Genomic DNA, 12,699 nt, shown 5'->3' on the forward strand with positions numbered 1-12,699 from the left:
CTTTGTAGAATGAATTTGGGAGTGTTTCTCCCTCTGCAATTTTTTGGAAGAGTTTGAGAAGGATCGGTGTTATCTCTTCTCTAAATGTTTGATAGAATTTGCCTGTGAAGCCATCTGGTCCTGGAGTTTTGTTTGTTGGAAGATTTCTAATTATGGTTTCAATATCATTACTTGTGACAGGTCTATTTATATTTTCTAATTCTTGCTGTTCAGTCTTGGAAAATTGTACCTTTCCAAGAATTTGTCCATTTCTTTATGGTTGTCCATTTTATTGGCATAAAGTTGTTTGTAGTAGTCTCTTATAATCCTTTTTATTTCTGCTGTGTCAGTTGTGATTTCTCCCTTTTCATTTCTAAGTTTATTGATTTGTGCCCACTCCCTTTTTTTCTTGATGAGTCTGGCTAAGAGTTTATCAATTTTGTTTATCTTCTCAAAGAACCAGCTTTTAGTTTTATTGATCTTTGCTATTGTTTTCTTCATTTCTATTTCTTTATTTCTGCTCTGATCTTTATGATTTCTTTCCTTCTACTGACTGGGTTTTCTTTGTTCTTTCTCGAGTTGTTTTAAGTGTAGGGTTAGATTGCTTATTTGAGATTTTTCTTGTTTCTTGAGATGAGATTGAATTGCTATAAACTTCCTTCTTAGAATTGCTTTAGCTGCATCCCATAGGTTTTGGGTTATCGTGTTTTTGTTGTCATTTATTTCTATGTATTTTTTTATTTCTTCTTTGATTTCTTCAGTGATCTCTTGGGTATTTTGTAGCACATGTTTAACCTCTATGTATTTGTGTCTTTTTACTGTTTATTCCTGTAATTGATTTCCAATCTCATAGTGTTCTGGTCAGAAAAGATGCGTGATATGATTTCAATTTTCTTAAATTTACCAAGGCTTGACTTGTGACCCAAGATGTGATGTATCTGGAGAATGTTCCATGTGAACTTGAGAAAAAGGTGTATTCTGCCACTTTTGGGTGGACTGTTCTATAAATATCAATTAGATCCATCTGGTCTATTGGGTCATTTAAAGCTTGTGTTTCCTTATTTATTTTCTGTTTGGATGATCTGTCCTTTGGTGTAAGTGGGGTGCTAAAGTCCCTTACTATTATTGTGTTACTGTTGATTTCTCCTTTCATGTTGTTAGCATTTTCCTTATGTATTGAGGTGCTCCTATGTTGGATGCATAAACATTTATAATTGTTATATCTTCTTCTTGGGTTGATCCTTTGATAATTATATCCTGTCCCTCCTTATCTCTTGTAATAATCTTTATTTTAAAGCCTATTTTATCTTATATAAGTGTTGCTACTCCAGCATTCTTCTGATTTCAATTTGCATGGAATAACTTTTTCCATCCCTTCACTTTCAGTCTGTATGTGTCCCTGGATCTGAAGTGGGTCTCTTGTAGACAGCATATATATGGGCCTTGTTTTTGTATCCATTCAACCAGACTGTGTCTTTTGGTTGGGGCATTTAATCCATTTACATTCAAGGTTATTACCGATATGTATGTTCCTATTACCATTTTCTTAATTGTTCTGGGTTTGTTTTTGTGGGTCTTTTTCTTCTCTTGTGTTTCCTGCTTAGAGAAGTTTCTTTAGCATTTGTTGTAAAGCTGGTTTGGTGGTGCTGAATTCTGTTAGCTTTTGCTTGTCTGAAAAACTTCTCCATAGAATCTGAATAAGATCGTTGCTGGGTAGAGTAATCTTGGTGGTAGGTTTTTCTCTTTCATCACTTTAAGTATATCCTGCCACTCCCTTCTGGCCTGCAGAGTTTCTGCTGGAAAACCAGCTGATAACCTTTTGGGGATTCCTTTTTATGTTATTTTTTGTTTTCCCTTGCTGCTTTTAATATTTTTTCTTTGAATTTAATTTTTGTTAGTTTGATTAATACATGTCTTGTTGTGTTTTTCCTAGGGTTTATCCTGTATAGTACTCTCTGTGCTTCCTGGACTTAGGTGACTATTTCTTTTCCCATGTTAGGGGAGTTTTCCACTATAATCTCTTCAACTATTTTCTCAGACCCTTTCTTTTTCTCTTCTTCTTCTGGGATCCCTACAATTCGAATGTTGGTGCATTTACTGCTGTCCCAGAGGTCTCTGAGATCGTCTTCAATTCTTTTCATTCTTTTTTCTTTATTCTGCTCCTCGGCAGTTATTTCCACCATTTTGTCTTCCAGCTCACTTATTCATTCTTCTGCCTCCATAATTCTGTTATTGATTCCTTCTAGTGTATTTTTCATTTCAGTTACTGTGTTGTTCATCTCTGTTTGTTTGTTGTTTAGTTCTTCTAGATCCTTGTTAAACATTTCTTGTATTTTCTCAATCTGTGCTTCCATTCTATTTCTGAGATTCTGGATCATCTTTACTATCATTACTCTGAGTTCTTTTTCAGGGAGATTACCTATATCCTCTTCATTTATTTGATCTTGCAGGTTTTTAACTTGCTCCTTCATCTGTGACATATTTTTTGCCTTTTTTTTTTTTATGATTGGGATTGTGTTCCTGTTTTACTGGTTGTTTGGCCTGAGGCTTCCAACACTGGAATTTGTAGGCTATTGGTAGAGTTGGGTCTTGGTGCTGAGATGAGGAACTCTGTGAGTCCACACTCTGATGAATATTCCCTGGATTCTGAGGTTCTCTGTTAATCCAGTGTTTTGGACTCAGAGCTCCCACTGCAGGAGCTTCCACCCGACCCCAGGCTCATGAATCAAGATTCCGCAAGCCACGTGGGGCAGCAAAAAAAAAAAAAAAAAAAAAAGAGAACAATAGCAAAGTAAAAAATTAAATTAGACTAGGAACTAACAGATATGTTAGAAAGAATGTAAAAATAAAAAATATAGATGAATCAACAGCCAGAAGGTACAACAGTACGACAGTAGTAAAAAAGAGGAGGAAGGAAAAAAAAGTGCAGGGTTGGGGGGTAAGGGGGTGTGAGGGGGAAGGACTCGGTTGTGGAGAGTGGGGTCTAAACAAGGGCGAGGTTTGGGCGGTGGGCAGAGCCAATGCTCAGGAACCACAGGGATGGAAAATGCCCTAGGGGATATAGGGGGTGGGTTTAGGCTCAAGGAACAGAAGGGGCCCAGGCTTGCCCCCCACCCATGGTCTCAGAGGGCAGGGGACCTCACTTGGGAGCCCAGCAGGCTTCCTGTGCTCAAGTGGGTGGGGCAAACACCATCCTCACTTCTGCTTCTCTGGTCTGGGGTCTGGGAGGGCCCCTCCCACCTGCTTCTCCTCTTGTCCCCTAGGCCTACCTCCTATGTCCCCAAAGACCCACATGACCTGAAGGCAGCTTTGGAGGGCAGGGGATTGGCCTGGGAGCTCAGCTGGCTCCCCAGGCTGAGTGGGCAGGGGAATCGCCCTCCACTCTTCTCCTGCTCCTCCCACAGGGCCCCTCCCACCTGCCTCTCCTGTTCTCCCCTCAGCCTCCCTCCTATGCCCCCAGGACCCACGCAGCCTGGATGGGGCTTTGGAGGGGTGGGAAGTGGATTGGGAGCTCAGCAGGCTCCCCAGCCTGAGTGGGCCAGGCGACTGCCCTCTGCTCCTCTCCCGCTCTTCCTGGAGAGTCTCTCTCACCTGTCTCTCCTGATCTCCCTGGCCTCAGGGGCCACTTCTCCTCCCCCTTTGGTCCCCCTACATCCTAACAGCTCACTTTGGGGTTCCTCCTGTCTCCTTGGGGGTCAGAGTTCTCCACTAGATGCCGGCAGGCACCCTAGTTGTGGGGAGACGCTAACTCCGCATCTTCCCACACCACCATCTTGACTCCTCCCCTCTAAGTCATATCTTGATACTAAATTATAGCTGCCCTCCAAGACTGCCTTTTCTAAGCTTGTAAAGTAAAGAGACTTTTAAGAAGCTTTGCAGGGAAACCAAAGAAAACATGGGACAGGAGAAGTAGGGTGAGATGAGAGTTGTTTATGTCACGTAACTTTGATCAGTTTGCCAACCTCATATACACCTCCCAGTGCTAAGATCTCCACAGGCCAGCATCATCAGAACATAAATCATTCCCTAAAGCTTCCCTGTTTTTGGCCTCTGCTAATCTAATTCTTTGCCATTCAGCAAAGTGCACACAAAGTTTAATCACAAGGCTAGAAACATGTGGAGTAAATTTTTCAAGACTGATACTAATCCTATTAGGATATCAATTGGGCATACCAAAATTAATTGAAAATGAAAAAGAGAGATTGAGATTCTAATTCGAAGGTATTTAGAAATCCACGCTTGGCCCATCCTTAGAAAACTCCCCTTTATTCTTTCCACACCACCTCCCACTCCAAATTACATACTTAAAACAATTGGAAACAGAATGGGCTAAATCATATGTAAATCATTCTGAGGTTCAGTCTGTACTATCATAGAGTATAGCTTCTCAAACTTTAACGTGCACACGAATCATCTGAGGATCTTGTTAACATGCTGATTCTGATTCAGTAGGACTGGTGAGGGGCCCAAGGTTCTGCATTTCTAATATGCCTCCAGGTGATGCTCCTGGTCTGATTCACGGAAGACATTTTGAATAGCAAAGTTTTAAAGTAGAGTATCATTTGCTTTCCAAAATTGTGACCTGTCTGTCATACTCCAAAGACTATTCCACATTACTAATGTTGACTGGTAACTTGATATTTGGCTATATATAAATATATATATCAAAGAATGTCCTAAAAGTTGTACTAATTATGATCTTTAACAAACATCACAAATACTATAATATGCATTACTTGGCTAAAATGGAAAAACCCAGAATGTGACTAATCAGAAATGATAAACGATATCTCTATTTTATAATAAATTATTTATAGTTTGCACTTCTGTCATATTTGAAATTATATTGATAGTGTAATTTCTAACATATGAGCTAGTGAGTTTTTAATGACATTTGTAAAACATTAATCTAATTTAAGAGGTTTTCCCTTAAATTAAGACACTCTCATGTCACTTTTTATTCTGAATTCATTAAGCACATTAAGTTTAATTGTCTGAAAAAGAGATGCTGAAGGCATTAAACTTTTTTTGTTTTGCCACCAACAATTACTTATATTTTATCCTTTATTTCCCATAGACAGAGAGACAAATATGTTTTCCTTTCTTTCACAAAAGGAAAAGTCAAATGACGGTCAAATGCATTGTTCCAAAAGCATAATACAGAAAATGCTTATTGTACTGACTTATAATTAATTAAAATATATTTTACTTCTAAAAATTAAAGCAAATATGGTATAGAGAGAAGTATTTAAATATACCTTCCTTTTTCCCCCCTGAATTGTGTTTCTTGAGCTATTCCTTCCCAATTTTTAAACAAAACTTTTTAAGATTTTATTTATTAACCACTCATGCTGTATAATATATAATCCCAAGAAATCACATCAAAATATTATGCTAACCTTCAAAGATGTGGCTGTGACCACTTTCAGGTGACATCTTGTCAAAAGGTGTTTCCTCACCTTTCTTGTCTGAATCTTTCACAGAATCATCGGACTGGCTCCCAGGCTGACTCTTAAATGTTGGTGAACACAAATTTCTCTCAATTTCCACTTCCTGTTAGAAGACATTAAAGGGATGTGTGTTAAAGCTATCAGTGAGAAACAGATGTGGTTTTTAGGGGGTTTAGAAGGCGGGAGTGAGTGAGGGAGGAGGTTTCTATGAGTGATGCTTTCCAATATGCTTCGGGTAAAATGTTGATAACTTAGCCAAGAATGGCAAACACACATCTGAGGCTTAGTTTATTTTTCTGCCACTGGTTTCACTTCTGAATTAGCTTTTCTTTCATGTGGCTGTTTTTGCTCTCATAAAAGAGAGAAAGTGAAAATAAGAGTCAAAATACAACATAATATATGTTAATAGATGCAACTTCCTAAGGCCTGAGAAATGTCCACAAGGGATTTCAAAAAATAGCTATATATCAACATCATATGCTTAAGACAGAAGGAAATGAGTTTTTGTTTAATGTCATGCTCATCCTATAGTGATAAACTTAGTAATTACAGAGCTCCCAAACCTATTCAGCTACCATACAAAAGTACAGTTTGGCAGTTCATAGAGATTGTGAAATTACTTCTTTGAGACAGTAATTCAAAACTGGAGAGAGAAAAGTTTCCCAATGGAAAAAAGTATAAAGAATATTTCGAATACAGGGAGTCTAGTGTTTCTTATTTTATAAATTAATACAATCCAATAAAACAAACCAAGTCAATCAGACTAATTATTTTGAATAAAAAATTGTGAAAATAAGTAAATTAGCCAAGACAGCTTGAGAAGCAAAGTGTATTTTTTTTTAAATCAAGTAATACATTGAAAAAGGTTTTAATAGCTACTCACAAGTTTTATATTTTTGTACATGAGGTGGTATTTTCTAAACAACAACCATTCAGACAAAGATGTGATAAATTGCTCTTCACTTTTGTTACATTTTAAATACACTGGCATGAATGAGTCAAGTTTGAGAGACAGCTAAAAACTCTAAAACATTTCTCAGAGTAGGTATATTTCCTGTATCTATGATATGGTTAGAAAGGCAATGCTTTCAGAAAAATAACCTCTTAACTTCTTAGCATGTTTATGTTTTCTAATTTTCACATACAGAATACACACATATATATATATATATATATATATATACATACAGATACTACATACATAATATATATACTACATATATACAATATATAATTAGAAAATATTGGAATGTGTTTAATCATCTCATCTTTAAATCTCTCCCCCTCCCCAGTATATGATATATACTATCTTCTTTACTGTGAATGTTTAACTGGAACTAAAAACACTTACAGGAGTAAAACAAAGGAAAAGAAGTTTCCATTTTTTTCAAGGCATTGCCTTTAACATTTGTGTTTCCAACTATTAGCAAAAAACCCAAAGGTTCATAACAGCAGTTTGCTTTACGTTGTCAAGACACAGTGTCAGACAAGCCACGGCATGTGGTGTGAGCTCCTGAGCTAGTGGACGAGCACAGAATTCCCAACTCAGTTCAGTCTGGTGTCCTCTCCCACTGTCACATGAAATGACTCTATGAAATGGATGCAATATGTTTATTTGCTCTTGTTTCAACAATTTAATCCAACTCCTAGCATTGGCAAAAATAAACTAAGTTAAATAAAGAAAAAATCAAGATGCCTAAAAAAGTAGTGATTCTTGTTCAGAAAATTTTCGTTTTGACAAAGGGAGGAATGCTGAACATGGTCCACGAACTTGATAGATAATGTGAAAGTATCATCTCTCTGTTTCATATAGAAACATGAAATGTGATTTGGTGAAATCATTTAAGCAAATTTCAGGCAGTGATGACACTAACTTATGCTATATTGATATTCCCAACTCCGAATTCACAACTATCAAAAGTACATTACATATTGAGGCAGTAGGGGCCCCACAGACAATCCACAAATGAAAATAGTAGACCCATTTCTACTCCTTGATCATCAGATCCAAGTCAGTCTGTGGCAAGTTCCTTAGCACCCTGGCAAGTGGTAAGAAGGGGCCTGTGTAGAAAAGAACTTCTTAGATAAGGTTGAATTGAGCTATCTCTAATCAAAGCAATGATCTGCTTTAAAATCTTTCAATCTGTTTTATGCACTGTGCTTCTACAAAAGATTTACTCTGAGTGAAAATCTACAGGCTTAAACAAATGCACCCAACACCAGTTTAGAGGGGAAAAACACCACAGCTTTTGATTATGAGAAACTTGGGTTCAAGCCTTCCCTTCACTACTTATTAGCTGCGTGACTTTCTTCACGTCACTTGATATATCTGGGACTAAGTTTTCTCGTATGTTATAGGAAGAGATTTAGTCACTGAACATCTAACATCCAACAATCAACCATTTGTAGTGCAATTTCATTTGAAATTAAATAAAACAAAATAAAGGATTATGATTCATCTGTTGTAGCTTCCAGTCTAGTAAGGGAGACAAAGCGTAGTAAAGCACATAAATAAATGTAAATATGTAACTATGTACAGATTACAAAGGAGAGATACATACACTCTGAGCACCTAAAATAGAGGAATTAGCCTAGTGAGGAAAGTCATAAAAAGCCACCCTGGGGAAAAGATCTTCAGCTGATATTTGAAGGATAAATATCCTACTTTAGCAAAATCTACTCTAGAGGTAGGCTAAGCTTTTCACACTGCAGACCTGATTCTATCATGTGTGCAAATGTACACACTCACACACACACACACAAATTGCTGAAAATTCTTCAGTAACTCCTCACTCAGCTAAGATCATAATAGTTTGTATGTCCCTCCACTGGCACCACTGACATTTTGAACCAGATAATTCTCTGTTGTGAGGGGCCTATTCTGTACATTGTAGGATGTTTAGCAGCCTTCCTCCTTTTTGCCCGCTAGATGCTAGTAACACTGTCCCCTAGCCGTGACCATTAAAGTGTGTTCAGACATTGTCAAATCTCTGATGGGGAGCAAAGTCACCCTTGGTTGAGAGCCACTGCTCAAGAGTTGGATGGACTGGAGGAAGGTCAGTATGTACATGAGAAGATCAATTATGAGAGTATGGTAGTGCTCCAGGCAAGCGACGACAAAGAGTGGTTATGGAAATAAAGAGAAGTGAACTAAGTTGAAAGCTATTTAGGATGTAAAACTGACAAGACTAGATAATGGACTGAATCTGAGGTTTGAGAAAGACAGAGAATTTCATTTTTCTTTCTGGCGTACACAGCTAACTGAGTTGTGGTATGATTAAATAATGTCAGAGCACCAGAAGAAGCCTGATTTGGGAGAAAGGAAAGACCATGAATTGGGTACCAAGATGTTCAAAAGACATTGGATTGGTAGTCTTGGAGCTCAGTGGAGAGGTCTTAACTGAACAAGTAATTTGTGAGTCATCTGAGTTATAGTGGTTGGTAATTGAAACAGTAGGTGTGAATGAAGTTGCTTCAAGAGTGATGAGGAAAATGTCCAGAGCCAAGCCTTGAAAAATGCTGACATTTAATATGATGGCAGAGGAGCAAAAGCAGACAAGAAGAAGGATGGAAGAAAATTAGAAGCGAAGAATATTGTTAACAATATTTAATTCTTACTGAGAGTATAAATTAGATAGGAACTTAAATATAATATATCCTTTGAGTTTAGCAACATGCATATAAACTGTAGAGCAAAACTGTTTTGGTGGAAGTAAAAAGACTGGAAGGCAGATCGAACTGGTGAAGGGTTGACTGAGAGATAGAGGGTGAAGATAATTTCTTGAATGGTTTAGTGTTAAAGTGAAGGGGAGAAATAGAGCAGTAACTTGAGAGACGTGTTTTGCTTATTTTGGTCGTAAAGAGAGAGACTTGCATAAGTTGAAAAGTCAATTGAAGGGATTAGTGAGTTGGAGAGGTTGGCTGTGCTGAGGAGAGAAGGAAAAATCAATGATGTAAAATCCCTGAGAGGGGCAAGAATATGGCACCCAAGGTGCGGAATCAAATATAGCACAAAGATAGGAGAACATAAAGCATTCTGGTTGTCACTGATGGGAAGGAAGATGAAGTTACCATAGATATAGGTGATTTGTATGCTTGGTAGCTTGAAGACAGGAACATCCCAATCTGAAATTGTCTGTTTTCTCAGTTAGGATGTGAGGTCTGAAGAAACTGGGAGGAGTATTGGGAAGACAATGAAGAAAGTTTAATTTCATTGCTGTGGGGTATGGGAAGTGAGATGAGCAGACAGAGGTGGCCATGCCTAATGCAGCACTGGGTGCCCACTTGAGGTTAGTAATATCAAGTTTACAGGGCTATTGTTAGGTGTTATTGAGTGAATTTCTCTGAAATTTCTCCACAGTTCTACTTTAGACAATGAGAAATTGGATAGTTGCTGACTTCAGCCAGATAGAGGTTTTGTGAGGAAAAAATAAAAAGAAAATTGGTATTGTAGGATAGTCTAAGGTGTGGGAGGGGAGAGGTATTAGGGAATTTAGGTTACCATCAAGAGAAACAAGAGAGTGATTGAAATGATACACCATGGTGTGCAAGATGGATCGAAAGGGAAGAAAGTAAAGGAACGGTGGATCAGAAGACAGAAAAAGGATCAACAAACTCACTCTTGGTGAGTTTAAAGAACACTTGTATGTACAATGAATACTTGGTGAAGCAAATTGGAAAGAAAGGTGAATGAGCTGTTCGCTTTACTGATTTGGGAAGTAGAACAGTTACAGTTGCTAGGATCCAGTTGTGACCATAAAAATGGAAGCTAGAGTGGAGTAGAGGAGAAAGTTGTTAAATAAGAGGAAAGCTAGGAACTCAGAGGCTATGATATCTCAGGTTAATGGAAGGGCTTGGAAGGCTGAGAAAGACTGTAAGTTAAGTCTCAGCCTCCCTGGTAAGCAAGGGAACCTTAACTGAAATTTAATAACTAACAATGATGAAGGGGGACAAGATGGTACACCTGACTGCCATGAGCCTCAGATGATCACAGTTTTTAACAAGAGAGTGGGAGAGGAGTGGCCAGAAAGAACAATGGCCTCAAAATACACAAGGAGGATTCAAGGATGATGGTTTTTCAAGGGAGAGTCATGCTCCTGTTAAGGCAAGAAAGTAGAGAAAGCATTTGTGGAAGAGGTTGAGGGTAGAGAGGAGGTTGCTGATGATGGACAGGTAGCCCCAGAAGTACTGATGCAAGCTCTGGTTTAAATAATATCCAAAAAAATAAAATCTGTCAATAATGTTTATAATCTTTTCTAGCTTTAAAACACCTTGAAACCAGGAAAGACATGGAAAATAGGATAAATTTAAGCTTAAAAGTGAATGAAAACTTTTTTTTACATACATTTATTTCTTTAACATGATATATAATTATTATCTTAGAAGATAAAATATTTATTTTTAGAAGTGTCAGAATGGAAAATGCCAACTTTTAATCACAATCTAGCATCTACTCCCCAAGAGAACATGGAGCTATATAAGATCACCTAAAATGGTCAGAACATCTTCCCAGGCACTTCAAAGGAAAGTGGTTTGCCTTATTACTTTGTATTTTTTCCTCTCAGTATGGATTCATGAGTGACAAGGTCACTGAGGTGGGAGGGGGTGGAAGGTGAGCAGGGACTAATAAAATGAGAATGTTTGGACTTGTCTATATTTAAAGTGCTGAGCTAGCTCATGTACATTCTCGACTCAGTGGGTTCTTGCCTTCAGAGAAATAAAAAGGAAGTTTTATGCCGACATAAAGAAAAGGCCAGAAAGAAAGGGAAATTATCAAAATACAAGAGACAAGTGAAGAAACCTCCTCATGATGAATTCTGCTGACTTGAGGGAAAAGGAGAACTCCAATCATGGCTTGAAGACTTCATGAATGAATAATTCTCCTGAAGGTTTATAATCCCTTTTTCCCAACCCCTTTTCTGGAAGGTTTTATCTCCTCCCTCTGTGTATTTTTTCTTTTTAAATTAATTAATTAATTCATTAATTAATTTTTGGCTGCGTTGGGTCTTTGTTGCTGTGCGCGGGCTTTCTCTAGTTGCGCGAGCGAGGACTACTCTTTGCTGCGGTGCGTGGGATTCTCATTGTCGTGGTTTCTCTTGTTGCAGGCTCTAGGTGCACAGGCTTCAGTAGTTGTGGCACGTGGGCTCAGTAGTTGTGGATCTCGCGCTCTAGAGTGCAGGCTCAGTAGTTGTGGTGCACGGGCTTAGTTGCTCCGCAGCACGTGGGATCTTCCCCGGCCAGGGCTCAAACCCGCGTCCCTTGCATTGGCAGGCAGATTCTTAACCATTGCACCACCAGGGAAGCCCCCCGCTCTGTGTATTAAAAATATCATTTCCCTCGTAACACAATTTAGTGCAGCCTTCTCTATGAAGTTCCTTCAATCATTCCATTCCACAGCATCTTTCATCCATTCAACATACTTTTGAACATTTAATATGTCTCAAGCACTGTTCTAGTCACTGTGAATACAAAGATGATTAAGCTTCAGGTTGGGTCCTCAAGAAGCTCATAGTCTAGTGACAGAGAAAGTACATCAATTGACCCTTGTAACACAAAAAAGAGTGTGTAATGGTAAGGAAATGCAGGCATCCTGGACACACAGAGGGAGAATTTCTTTAAGATGTGGTCAGAGTGGGCTTCCTAGAAAAGGTTATGTCAGAGCTGATTCATGGACTGAAGTTGAATTCCATCCTGTAGGTAACAGGAATCCTTGAAAGTGAATGAAATAGGGGTAACAAGATTAAATTCATACTTTAGATAGATATCTGTCAAGTATATGAAAAATATATAATAATGGAATAAGATGACTATCTTATATAGTAAGTATAATAAGGAGCTTATTAAAATTTCCATTTGAGGGATGGAACAAGCCTACAACAGACTAGTGAGAAGGGGAGTAGAAAGAGAGCACATTAAAAAGGTATAATATTTACACATAAAATTAGTAATTTGTAGGATAAAGGTAGTAGAGGAGTGAATGAAGTCTAGCATAACTTATAGATATTCTAATTTGGATGGTTGTATAAAATTAATAAAACAGGATGAATTTCTTTTCCAAACCCAAAGAAGTTAAGGCCAATTTCAGGGTTCCTTCCGGACCCACCACACAAAGTGAGGTGATCTAGGAGGGATCCTGGGAGATCAAGCATATACCACTCCCTAACGGCTTTGGGGCAATATTACTCCGGATGGAAGCAACAGGGGCTTCTGTTTCTCCCGGTACATATTTCACACATGAAAGTGAAATTTAACTTTTCCATGAAAATATTGA

The 12,699-nt window shown here is 38.2% G+C and overlaps 1 protein-coding gene across 2 annotated transcripts in view; it reads right to left on the reverse strand.

The window, feature by feature from the left end:
* The window catches only part of XIRP2 (xin actin binding repeat containing 2), a gene marked incomplete at both ends in the record, with an annotated part of 304,793 nt that overhangs the window by 105,225 nt on the left and 186,869 nt on the right, over positions 1-12,699 (reverse strand). For both annotated transcript variants that reach the window (XM_081242071.1, XM_081242070.1), the window contains one exon: positions 5,379-5,532. In XM_081242071.1, coding sequence (XP_081098197.1) covers positions 5,379-5,532 — 154 coding nt within the window. The remainder of the gene's footprint in view (positions 1-5,378; positions 5,533-12,699) is intronic.

This window comes from Mesoplodon bidens, assembly GCF_964165515.1.
Source record: "Mesoplodon bidens genome assembly, chromosome: 8".
In the NCBI taxonomy this organism is placed as follows: Eukaryota; Metazoa; Chordata; class Mammalia; order Artiodactyla; family Ziphiidae; genus Mesoplodon; species Mesoplodon bidens.